This window comes from Oryzias latipes, chromosome 18 (genome assembly GCF_002234675.1).
Source record: "Oryzias latipes chromosome 18, ASM223467v1".
Classification (NCBI taxonomy): domain Eukaryota; kingdom Metazoa; phylum Chordata; class Actinopteri; order Beloniformes; family Adrianichthyidae; genus Oryzias; species Oryzias latipes.
The window spans coordinates 30,674,899-30,689,354 of NC_019876.2; the positions used below are offsets into that span (position 1 = coordinate 30,674,899).

The 14,456-nt window shown below is 32.6% G+C and overlaps 1 protein-coding gene across 4 annotated transcripts in view; it reads left to right on the forward strand.

Annotated features, from left to right (window-relative positions):
- Positions 1–14,456, forward strand: part of pde5a (phosphodiesterase 5A) — a 149,818-nt gene that overhangs the window by 124,451 nt on the left and 10,911 nt on the right. For all 4 annotated transcript variants that reach the window (XM_023965935.1, XM_023965934.1, XM_023965932.1 and 1 more), the window contains exon 14: positions 12,072–12,197. In XM_023965935.1, the coding sequence (XP_023821703.1) occupies positions 12,072–12,197 (126 nt within the window). The remainder of the gene's footprint in view (positions 1–12,071; positions 12,198–14,456) is intronic.

Below are 14,456 nucleotides of genomic sequence, written 5' to 3' on the forward strand. Positions count from 1 at the left end.
TTTTTATGTTCACTTGAGCTCATATTGTGAATTTTCTTGCAGTTACAAACCCTGAAGAAGTCCTGCACCGTTACCAAACTCTGCTGAAAGAATTTTGATGGACAAAAAGCACGACCCTCAGGCCAATAATGTGTTTTTTGGAATGCTCCTTTGTACTGTTTTGTACTTAAAACCTATTTCATTGTGATGACACTTTGTATGCTGCAGACACGTATCATATTAAAGATTGTTGTTTTCACTGCTGTATGGTTTCTCTTTAAACTCGCCTCATGTTACAAGAAGTACTCAGGCCAGTATATTTTTTTTACAATGTAGTTACTTTACCCTTACCAACAAGTTAGCATTGTCACATTTGGAGAGGTCAGAAGACCAAGTGTGTTCATGTACACTGCACAGGAAGGTAATACGTGTACATACCCAGCATTTACTACTGAAAGTACCATGTAGTTGAGTGGAAATAGGGCTGACTTTCTTTTACAGTTACAGTTTCATTGTACTTAAGGGGTAAGTACCAAGTAATATTCAATTGAACATATCCGGTATTTAGTAATGAAAGTACCATGTAATAGAGTGGAAATAGGGCTGACTTTCTTTTACAGTTACAGTTTCAGTGTACTTAAGGGGTAGTTTCTGTGGTAAATTCATGGTAAATACTATGAAACATGCGAGTGCAGACCTAAAGGTCAAGGTACTTTATTTGTACTTACCTTGTTCTTACATGTGGTAAGTACCATAAAAGACACCTTTGCACAACATGTAAATACCCAGTAGGAATATTATAAATACCCAGTATGTACCACATAGGTATGAACCAAATAGTACCATATAAATAAACAGTAAGTACAGAGTATACACAAAAAGTACCATGTAAGTACCCAGTAAAGTCCCATAGAAAGTACCATGTAAACACACTGTAAGTACCCAGTAAATTCCATAAAAAGTACCATGTAAGTATCCAGTAGTTACACTATAAGTACCATGTAAATACCACTTAAGTACACTGTAAGTACTGTACTGTAAAAGAAAGCGTTACCCACAAATCTTTGAATTGGACCCTACAAAATAATAAAATGCCTATTTCCTGGTCCGAAGCAATTATTTCAGTTCTGTTGAAACCAGGGAAAAACAAACAGTCGTGCGCCAATTATAGGCCTATTTCAGTACTAAATATAGATTACAAAATCTACACGTCTATAATCTGTAACAGGATAAACACATTTTTACCTGACATTATTGATGAGGACCAGACGGGATTCATAAAAAGTCGCCAGACACACGACAACATTAGAAGAACCTTACACTTAACTGAAAGAGCCCAAAGAGAACATATAAGTACAGTTCTCTTAAGTATTGACGCGGAAAAAGCTTTTGACTGCGTTAATTGGGAATTTTTATTCTTAGTCTTAGAAAAAATGGGATTTAATAACAAATCGGTTGAAATTATAAAAACAATATATTCACAACCAACGGCTAAAATTAAAATAAACAGGAATTTAACAGGAACATTTAAATTGGAAAGATCCACTAGGCAGGGTTGTGGACTCTCCCCGACTCTGTTTGCTCTTTTTATTGAGCCTCTGGCACAGGCAATCCGAGAAAAACCTGAAATTAAAGGAGTTTCAATGAATGGCGTTGAACATAAAATAGGATTGTTTGCTGATGACTTAATAGCGTACCTCGAAAAACCAGAATCATCAATTCCACAGTTTATGAAACTGTTGGGAACATTTGAAAATTTATCGGGATATAAAATTAATATTTCAAAAACTCAGACTCTAACATTCAACTATGTTCCCTCTGAATACATTAGAAACAACTTTAAATTCAATTGGAATATGAAAAGTATTAAATACCTAGGAGTAGGAATAACACAAGACTTTCAACATATAAACATTAAAAATTATTCAGAAGTACAAGACAAGATAAAAAAAGACATAGAAAGATGGTCAACACTCCCACTAGATTTCAGCTCTAGAATCGAAATAGTGAAAATGAACATATTGCCGCGGTTTTTATTTTTATTTCAAGCTCTACCAGCACAGGTCTCCAACACTCAATTTGCAACGTGGGATAAAACAATATCCAGATTCATATGGGACAATAAAAGATCCAGAATAAAATACGGCACCCTCCAGCTTCCAAAGAACAAAGGAGGTATGGCTTTACCAAAGCTAAAAGAGTATTACATCGCCTCACAATTACGGTACTTATGCTGTTGGTGTAACCCTCATTATACTGGAAAATGGAAAAATATTGAATGTGAAACTTTACAAGAACCTATTCAAAACATTATTGGTGATAAAGAGTTATATGAAACAAAGAAAAGGCATTTAGATCCCATAACAAATCATACACTAACTATATGGTTCAAACTACTCCAAAAATACAAAATCTTAAATAGTGCAAATAAATTAAAATGGGTAGCATATGACAGGCAATTTAAACCAGCAGAATATGATCAGACCTTTAAATATTGGACTACAAAAGGAATAACAGCATGGTGCTTGCTAGAAAAGGACGGACAGCTGGAGAGTTTTGAGAACTTGACTAAACAATTTCACCTTCAAAAACAGGATTTTTTCAGATACTTACAAATGAGAAACTACCATAAGAAAGCAATACAGAGAGACTCCTCTGGGGATGAAGGCGGGATAGTTCACACAATAACAAAGACATATAAAGACAACAATACTAAATTGATTAGTATGCTATATAAATCATTGATGGAATATGACGAAAACACAACTTTGAAAGTAAAAGATAACTGGGAAAGAGAATTAAACATAAGGATAACTGAACAGGACTGGTTAGATATGTGGAGACATCACCATACCACCACTGGATCTCGAACGTGGAGAGAGTTTGCCTGGAAGAACCTTATTAGATTTTTCATAACACCTAAACTGAAGAACAAACATTTGAAAACAAATCAGAGCTCTTGGCGCGGATGTGGAGAAATAAATGTTGACCACTCTCATGTATTTTGGAAATGTCAGAATGTAACAGGTTTTTGGAATATGGTGGGTGATCTCACATGCAAAGTGCTGGGTTACAAAATTCCTTTGTTGCCAGAACTGTTTTATCTGTACATGTTTTCAGGAAACCTAATCAACCAAAGTGACAAATATTTATTTAAAGTCATGTCACTAGCCGCCAAAAAAACAATAACCAGAAACTGGGGCACTACGGAGATCCCTTCAAAGGAGCAATGGACTGCAACAATCAACAACATATATTCAATGGAATTAATAACATACAGGCTGAAGCTGCAAGAGGCACAATTACACCGAAAGTGGAAAAAATGGATACTGTACAACAGATAGACACGTGGAACACCTGGACTTGACCTTTTTCTTTTCTCTCTTGTTTTTTTTTGTGATGTTGTTTGAGATTTGTGTTCATGTAACAAAAACTAATAAAAATAAAGTTATAATAAAAAAAAAAAGTAAACATGTTTATAGATCCACCAAAATTTTTTCCAGGCGGCAGAGAAACATTTCTATGATGACCACATCCCGTCACATAACTACTTCCAAGTACAAGAAATATCAGTTTGATTTATCTGTAAAAACTTTTGTTTGTGTTTGGTGATCTTATAAAAGACTTGTTATATTATTTTTAAGGTTCTTTGTATGTATCTTACAATTCTTTGGATGCTTTGCGAGCAAACTGTTCTGATTTCTTTTTCTGATTTTCTTTCCACACATCTCCCTGAAGATTATCTTTGAACTCTGTTTGACTTCCTCTGTTCTTGATAACTGCTGTTTCTTAATTACATTATGAACAGAGGAAATGTGGATCTGAAAAAACGTTTTGTTCTTCCTCTATAACCCCTTTTCGTCTTCGTGAGGAACAACTATGTTCAAAGACTTACAGCAGATAACAGCAGATTTACTACCCCAAGAGTTTCTTATTTTGGCTAAAAGAAAAACAAAGTGAGGTACTAGTGAAAAGATTAGGTTAAAACATCAGTATAACATTAGAGTAACATTAGTAAAACATTAGAGAAACATTAGTATAACATTAGTATAACAGTAGAGTAACATTAGTATAACAGTAGAGTAACATTACTATAACATTAGAAAACCATTAGAGTAACATTAGTATAAAAATAGTAAAAACAGAGTAACATTAGTATAACGTTAGAGTAACATTAATATAACATTAGTGTAACGTTAGTAAAACATTAGAGTAACAATAGTACAACATTAGAGTAACATTAGTAAAACATTAGAGTAACATTAAAGTAACATTAGTAAAACATTAGAGTAACATTAGTATGACATTAGAGTAACATTAGTAAAACATTAGAGTAACATTAGTAAAACATTAGAGTAACATTAGTATAACATTAGAGTAACATTAGTAAAACATTAGAGTAACATTAAAGTAACATTAGTAAAACATTAGAGTAACATTAGTAAAACATTAGAGTAACATTAGTAAAACATTAGAGTAACATTAGTATAACATTAGAGTAACATTAGTAAAACATTAGAGTAACATTAAAGTAACATTAGTAAAACATTAGAGTAACATTAGTAAAACATTAGAGTAACATTAGTATAACATTAGAGTAACATTAGTAAAACATTAGAGTAACATTAGTATAACATTAGAGTAACATTAGTAAAACATTAGAGTAACATTAAAGTAACATTTGTATAACATTAGAGTAACATTAGTAAAACATTAGAGTAACATTAGAATAACATTAGTAAAACATTAGAGTAACATTTGTGTAACGTTAGTAAAACATTAGAGTAACATTAGTATAACGTTAGTAAAACATTAGAGTAACATTAGTATAACATTAGTAAAACATTAGAGTAACATTAGTAAAACATTAGAGTAACATTAGTATAACATTAGAGTAACATTAGTATAACATTAGAGTAACATTAGTTAAACATTAGAGTAACATTAGTTAAACATTAGAGTAACATTAGAATAACATTAGTAAAACATTAGAGTAACATTAGTATAACAATAGTAAAAACATTAGAGTAACATTAGTATAACATTAGAGTAACATTAGTAAAACATTAGAGTAACATTAAAGTAACATTAGTAAAACATTAGAGTAACATTAGTATAACATTAGAGTAACATTAGTAAAACATTAGAGTAACATTAGTATAACATTAGAGTAACATTAGTAAAACATTAGAGTAACATTAAAGTAACATTAGTAAAACATTAGAGTAACATTAGTATAACATTAGAGTAACATTAGTAAAACATTAGAGTAACATTAGAATAACATTAGTAAAACATTAGAGTAACATTTGTGTAACGTTAGTAAAACATTAGAGTAACATTAGTATAACGTTAGTAAAACATTAGAGTAACATTAGTATAACATTAGTAAAACATTAGAGTAACATTAGTAAAACATTAGAGTAACATTAGTATAACATTAGAGTAACATTAGTATAACATTAGAGTAACATTAGTTAAACATTAGAGTAACATTAGTTAAACATTAGAGTAACATTAGAATAACATTAGTAAAACATTAGAGTAACATTAGTATAACAATAGTAAAAACATTAGAGTAACATTAGTATAACATTAGTAAAACATTAGAGTAACATTAGTAAAACATTACAGTAACATTAGTAAAACATTACAGTAACATTAGAATAACATTAGTAAAACATTAGAGTAACATTAGTATAACAATAGTAAAAACATTAGAGTAACTTTAGTATAACATTAGTAAAACATTAGAGTAACATAAGTATAACAATAGTAAAAAAAAATTAGAGTAACATTAGTATAACATTAGAGTAACATTAATATAACATTAGTAAAACATTAGAGTAACATTAGTATAACATTAGAGTAACATTTGTGTAACGTTAGTAAAACAGAGTAACATTTGTGTAACGTTAGTAAAACATTAGAGTAACATTAGTATAACATTAGAGTAACTTTAGTAAAACATTAGAGTAACATTAGAATAACATTAGTAAAACATTAGAGTAACATTTGTGTAACGTTAGTAAAACATTGGAGTAACATTAAAGTAACATTAGTAAAACATTAGAGTAACATTAGTATAACATTAGAGTAACATTAGTAAAACATTAGAGTAACATTAGAATAACATTAGTAAAACATTAGAGTAACATTTGTGTAACGTTAGTAAAACATTAGAGTAACATTAGTATAACATTAGTAAAACATTAGAGTAACATTAGTATAACATTAGAGTAACATTAGTATAACATTAGAGTAACATTAGTATAACAGAGTAACATTAGTATAACATTAGAGTAACATTAGTAAAACACTAGAGTAACATTAGTATAACATTAGTAAAACATTAGAGTAACATTAGTATAACAATAGTAAAAACATTAGAGTAACATTAGTATAACATTAGTAAAACATTAGAGTAACATTAGTAAAACATTAGAGTAACATTAGTAAAACATTAGAGTAACATTAGAATAACATTAGTAAAACATTAGAGTAACATTAGTATAACATTAGAGTAACATTAGTAAAACATTAGAGTAACATTAGAATAACATTAGTAAAACATTAGAGTAACATTAGTATAACAATAGTAAAAACATTAGAGTAACATTAGTATAACATTAGTAAAACATTAGAGTAACATTAGTATAACAATAGTAAAAAAAATTAGAGTAACATTAGTATAACATTAGAGTAACATTAATATAACATTAGTTAAACATTAGAGTAACATTAGTAAAACATTAGAGTAACATTAATATAACATTAGTAAAACATTAGAGTAACATTAGTATAACATTAGAGTAACATTTGTGTAACGTTAGTAAAACAGAGTAACATTTGTGTAACGTTAGTAAAACATTAGAGTAACATTAGTATAACATTAGAGTAACTTTAGTAAAACATTAGAGTAACATTAGAATAACATTAGTAAAACATTAGAGTAACATTAGAATAACATTAGTAAAACATTAGAGTAACATTTGTGTAACGTTAGTAAAACATTGGAGTAACATTAAAGTAACATTAGTAAAACATTAGAGTAACATTAGTATAACATTAGAGTAACATTAGTAAAACATTAGAGTAACATTAGAATAACATTAGTAAAACATTAGAGTAACATTTGTGTAACGTTAGTAAAACATTAGAGTAACATTAGTATAACATTAGTAAAACATTAGAGTAACATTAGTATAACATTAGAGTAACATTAGTATAACATTAGAGTAACATTAGTATAACAGAGTAACATTAGTATAACATTAGAGTAACATTAGTAAAACATTAGAGTAACATTAGTATAACATTAGTAAAACATTAGAGTAACATTAGTATAACAATAGTAAAAACATTAGAGTAACATTAGTATAACATTAGTAAAACATTAGAGTAACATTAGTAAAACATTAGAGTAACATTAGTAAAACATTAGAGTAACATTAGAATAACATTAATAAAACATTAGAGTAACATTTGTATAACATTAGAGTAACATTAGTAAAACATTAGAGTAACATTAGAATAACATTAGTAAAACATTAGAGTAACATTAGTATAACAATAGTAAAAACATTAGAGTAACATTAGTATAACATTAGTAAAACATTAGAGTAACATTAGTATAACAATAGTAAAAAAAATTAGAGTAACATTAGTATAACATTAGAGTAACATTAATATAACATTAGTTAAACATTAGAATAACATTAGTAAAACATTAGAGTAACATTAGTATAACATTAGAGTAACATTTGTGTAACGTTAGTAAAACATTAGAGTAACATTAGTATAACAATAGTAAAAACATTAGAGTAACATTAGTATAACATTAGTAAAACATTAGAGTAACATTAGTAAAACATTAGAGTAACATTAGTAAAAAATTAGAGTAACATTAGTAAAACATTAGAGTAACATTAGTATAACATTAGAGTAACATTAGTAAAACATTAGAGTAACATTAGAATAACATTAGTAAAACATTAGAGTAACATTAGTATAACAATAGTAAAAACATTAGAGTAACATTAGTATAACATTAGTAAAACATTAGAGTAACATTAGTATAACAATAGTAAAAAAAAAATAGAGTAACATTAGTATAACATTAGAGTAACATTAATATAACATTAGTTAAACATTAGAGTAACATTAGTAAAACATTAGAGTAACATTAGAATAACATGAGTAAAACATTAGAGTAACATTAGTATAACATTAGAGTAACATTTGTGTAACGTTAGTAAAACATTAGAGTAACATTTGTGTAACGTTAGTAAAACATTAAAGTAACATTAGTATAACATTAGAGTAACTTTAGTATAACATTAGTCAAACATTAGAGTAACATTAGTATAACATTAGAGTAACATTAGTAAAACATTAAAGTAACATTAGTATAACATTAGTAAAACATTAGAGTAACATTAGTAAAACATTAGAGTAACATTAGTATAACATTAGTAAAACATTAGAGTAACATTAGTCAAACATTAGAGTAACATTAGTATAACATTAGAGTAACATTAGAGTAACATTAGTTAAACATTAGAGTAACATTAGTAAAACATTAGAGTAACATTAGAATAACATTAGTAAAACATTAGAGTAACATTTGTGTAACGTTAGTAAAACATTAAAGTAACATTAGTATAACATTAGTAAAACATTAGAGTAACATTAGTAAAACATTAGAGTAACATTAGTATAACATTAGAGTAACATTAGTATAACATTAGAGTAACATTAGTATAACATTAGAGTAACATTAGTTAAACATTAGAGTAACATTAGTGAAACATTAGAGTAACATTAGTAAAACATTAGAGTAACATTAGAGTAACATTAATATAACATTAGAGTAACATTAGTATAACATTAATAAAACATTAGAGTAACATTGGTATAACAGTAGAGTAACATTAGTATAACATTAGTATAACAATAGTAAAAACATTAGAGTAACATTAGTATACCGTTAGAGTAACATTAATATAACATTAGTAAAACATTAGAGTAACATTAGTATAACATTAGAGTAACATTAGTGTAACGTTAGTAAAACATTAGAGTAACATTAGTATAACATTAATATAACATTAGAGTAACATTAGTTAAAACATTAGTATAACATTAGTATAACAGTAAAACATCAATATAAGATCAGTATAACATTAGTTTTGGAGCCAAATTCACAGTTTATATTTAATAGTTATTATTTGAAGCCAAACGCACTGTTTTCATTTAAAAGTTAATTTAAATAATCATTGTTTGAACTTCCAATTAAATAAGGCTATGTCACAGAGATTCTTTTAGCGAGACTCATTTTTGATTGAGAAAGTTGGAAGCGATATAGTTTTTTGACCGCGTGTTCGTGTTCGTTTTTATTTTGGAATAAAACGCTGATAAAGAACACATCTCACTCGTGTTTCAAATAACAGTTGCTGGACAGACTTAAAACGGTGGTACAAGAGAAAGACACTCAGAGAAAGTGCCACTACAATTAGTATAACATTAGTATAATATCATAATAACATTTGTATAGCTTTAGAGTAACATTAGATTAACATCAGTATAACATTAGAGTAACATTAGAATAACATCAGGATAACACAGTAACATTAGTATAAGATTAGAGTAACATTAAAGAAATATCGGTATAACATTAGAGTAACATCAGTATAACATTAGAGTTACATTAGTATAACATTAGTTTAACATTAGAGTAACATTAGTATAACACCATTACAACAATAGTATAACATTAGAGTAAAATTAATTTAACATCACTGTAACATTAGAGTAATATTAAGGGAGCCGGTATAGCTCGTGCTGGTTTGCAGCGCCTTCCGTCCGTGAAACATGGGTTCGAATCCGGGCTGCTCCCTGTTCCCTTCTCTGCTTCTGTGCCGGTCCCAAGCCCGGTTGCTTTGAGAAGGTTGCGTCAGGAAGGGCATCCGGTGTAAAACATTGCCAAGTTTACCATGTGACTTGTTCGCTGTGGCGACCCCTGATGGGAAAAGCCGAAATAGACAGAAGAGTAACATTAGAGTAATATTAGTATAACATTAGTATATTAGTATAACATCAGTACAAAAATAGTATAACATTAGAGTAACATTAATTAAACATCAGTGTAACATTAGAGTAACATTGGTATAACATTAGTATAACAGAGTAACATTAGTATAACATTAGATTAAAATCAGTATAACAGTAGTATTACATGAAAATAAACATCAGTGTAACATTAGAGTAACATCAGTACAACAATAGTATAACATTAGAGTAACATCAGTATAACATTAGTGTAGTGTAACATCAGTATAACATTAGGATAACATTGTAACAGTCGCCCTCCACTCAGTGAGCGGAACGTCACAACACCGTTCTACAGCAGGGGCAAAAAATATTAAGACAATCTGCCTTCTAATATTAATTATAAAAATCCTCATAACCGCTTGTTTGTGCAGCTGTGGATTTGTGTGTGCGAGATAAATTATGAGCGTTACATTGATTAAACACCAGGCCCAACCCTCAAAATACAAAGAACCGGATTTCTCTGGTCCATAATATTTACAAAACCCACAGTTGAAACCCAAGTCCCTAAGTCTTGCATTTAAAATAATATCTTATAGCTTTTGTGAAACAGATCACATAAAAAACAAAGTTTAAACAGAAAATAACATGTCATTTACCGTAGGGACATACTGGCATTAGTTGCATGGAGGCGTGTGTTATTCTGAAGCCTGTCGAACACCACACCCAGGTTTTTCATGATGTAAATGTGATGCCAGAGAGCCTCAGGGCCGCAGAGACTGTAGAGGTTTTTAAGAAGAGGCTCAAGACCCACCTTTTTAGTCTGGCTTTTAAATGACTTTGAACATTTCCTATGTCTTTTTATTTTTTATCTATCTATTTATTAATTTTTTTATTTACGTATTTATTCATTTATTTATTTGCAAGGACTATTATTATCTCTGTTTTTAATATGCTATTCTCTTTATTGTTATTTTACCAATGATACGTAGGTTATGTTTTAATCAGTTTACGTATTTTATTTTTTAATTACTAAAATTGTTAAATCTTATTTTATTTTTTTATCTTTTTTCTATTTTAATTGTTGTTATTTTATGATAATTTTTATTCTGATGTTTTTAACTCCAGTGTTTCCTCTTGGGGATCCATTTTTCTGGGGCACCACCTGCTTGACCTGTAGGGGGTGCTGTTGCTGCAGTGCCCGTTCTCGTTGGGCGGGCTGGGGTCCCGCTCTGTGGTTTAATAGCCATGGAGTGGGTCCTAGCCTGCTCTGTGTTGGGTGGGCGCTGTGGTAGTGACGCCTGTGGTCCGACTGGGCCTTGGAATAAATGGATCCCCATCATATCGTTTCCTCACAGCAGAACCGAGCCAGACCTTCTTTAAGCTGCAGTTCTTTGTTTCTGTTCAGGGTTCTACGGGGGGAACTGGGTAGGTGGGGTGTGGGTGGGTGCGTTGGGGGGGGGGGGGGAGGGAGGGGTCCCATCTTTGTGTGATTGTCCTTTGTTTGCTGTTTTTAACAATTTTCGGTTTTTATGACTGTTTTATCTGCTTTTATGTGAAGCGCTTTGTGTTTTTAACTGAAATGCCTTAGTACAGGGTTGCTTCACCTATGGAGGGCATGCTGGGTGATGCCTGACCAAAGTAAGCCAAAAACAGGCCCCACAGCGTCTGACAGGCCAGCCCCCCCATCTTTCCAGCATATTCTCTGTGCTGTGATTCCCCTTGCTAGGTCATGGTGCAATGACCCCTAGAGAACAGAAATGTGAGAGATTAGCTGAAACACGGTGTCGGGTTCTCCAACAGCAGAGCACACTAATCTGTGGGTCAGCTGCTTACTCCTCATTTCCACTTTTGCTGACTGTTGACTGACTGGTGACACTTCATTCATTTTTCATGACCTGGGCTTTCTGCCTTCTGTGGTGGTTTTCAATCAGCTCTTTTTCTCTTGAGGTAAAGTGTTGAAGGCCAAAGGCTTCAGGCTGAAAATGTGGGTTGAATCAGCCGTTCACTGCATCAGTGTTTGTGTTCTGTCCCCTCGGTAGAGTTTGTGTCAGTGGATCCTGAGTGTGAAGAAGAACTACAGGAAGAGTGTGGCCTATCACAACTGGAGACATGCCTTCAACACCGCCCAGTGCATGTTTGCACTCCTTAAATCAGGCCGACTGCAGGTAAGAGGGACTCCTCGCTTAGACAGCGCCTTTCAGCACTTTTCTCACTCATGCGGCGGCTGAACCAGAGGTTGGTGGAGTGGACTGGAAGACTGCAAGTCCAGGTTCTGCTCTAGCTGCCCGTGTGTTGAAGACACTGAACCCCACATTGCGTTTCCAGTGGCCTTTTAATTAAGATTTTGTGGTTTTTAGACAAAATCAAAAACCTGTGCTGTTTTTTCTCAGTTAGGGAGTTGTGGGCGGGACTGCTTGCCAGGAGCAACCCAACCTCCTCCCCATCCCGTCACTAAGAGCTCTATTTCCTCGCTGCCATGCAAGCTTACTGCCTCAAGCTAACATTAGTGGTACAAACAATTGGTGATCAATATCAGAACTATCCCGTTTGGATCCAGATTCCAGCTCCGACGGGGCAAACAAAGATGTACACGGGGGGTGAGGAGGAGGAGCAGAGAGACTTTGACCCGCTCGGTTCAGTTGCTGCGTCACAAACCTGAGTTTTTTTCAAACGTATGTTGTTATTTGCTCCTGATCCAACATGGTTTGAATCGAAATACTTAAAGTTTTCATCTTAATTTTCTGCAGATGTGTCCCCTATCATGAGAAAAATGATTAAAAACACAATTTTCATTAGCATTCCAAAGAAAATGGTGTATGTGGTGAATCAGGAGCAGACAAAAAAAATGCAGTTTAAATCTATCTAAGCTGTACGGCTGGATAGCTACGATATTGCTGCCATTCTTGTTGCAGCACTAGGGGTGGGAGGGGCTGTAAGCTGGCAGGAGATTGTGTAAACCACATGTGTCAAACTCAAGACCCGGGGGCCAAAAGTGGCCCATCATGTCATTTTATGTGGCCCGCGAGAGCATAAAAGTTTTTAATCTCTTTAAATACTTTTATTTTTGGTTGATTACATATTATTTGTGTGTAGCTGCTGTTGTAATTATCCAATGTTTGCAGCTCTTATGTGTGAATGCAGACAAACTGTTGTCATCAAACCATCAGTTGGAGCTAGAGCTGTGATGGTGCCGCGGTGATGAACCACCAGGGGACGTGGTGTCGCGGTTAACCGCAGCCCCACCCAACCCCCCCACCCCCACCCGTGAAGCCTGACACCCATGAAGAACGCGGGGCAGGAGGCTCCGCCTTTGTTTATACAGACACGTAACTTTGCGCTGCACAAAATAGTTCCCAAACAAAAAATGTAGTGATATTCATGGAAATCTAACAGTGCGCGCTCATGTTTGGTGTTACAGAGTATCCCCCCCCCCCCCCCCCAACACAAAATCCTCCGGCGTGACGCGCACTCAAGAACGCACGCAGCTTGTAATGGAAATGAATAATTAGACCGCAGTAAATTTGTCATATTTCCTCGCAAGACAGAAACTTCTTTTGTAGAATGATAATGTGTGTGTGTGTTTCAGAAACAGCGCACGTGTGTGTGTGTAGTTAGAGTGCGCACGTGCCGCGTGCTTCTCGAGACACTGACAGCCGCGCGCAGGCGGATGCGACCAGGAGAGAAGGAGAAGAGTGATAAAAGGTTTCCCATAGAAACCCTTGAAGTCTGAACACAGGACTAGCAGAGAGAGTAAATTATCACAAAGATGAACGTGTTTAATGCGTTTATTGTAGTTCCAATCACGCACCATATGCAAAACTTTAAAAAAAAAAAAAACTTTAAAAAAAAAGTGCGGTGATGCGGTTATCGTCACAGCCCTAGTTGGAGCCAAGGCTGTGTGCAGCCTTTCTTTGTAAAATGTTACACGTGTCATACATGTTCTTTCTAGCTCAGTTTTATGTTATTTATCTTTATTCACTTGGACAGTTTGATCCTTCATTGATGGAGTTATGTGGGTTTTAATAAGCGGTCAAAATTTAAAGGATTTATGCTAAAGTAACAAGCAAACATGTTTTCTATGCAACTTTAATTGTCACTTTAAAAGGTACTAATAAATGAATAACAAGGTATTTAACATCAAGGAGTAGTTACATTTATTTTTCATTACATGTATAAGTCATATCTGGCCCTTTGAGGACAGACACTATGCTGATGTGGCCCTCAGTGAAAATGAGGTTGACCCCCCTGCTGTAAACAGATGGATGATGGAAAGTGGAGACAGGCTTACTCAGCACCAACAGTACCACCCACAACTCATTAATACATTTCTGATGAACTCCTGCCGCTCTGCAGAAACTATGTCCTAGAAAATGACACAGGTTTTTAGATTTGGGCTAAAAATAACATCATCATCATTAAAAGAC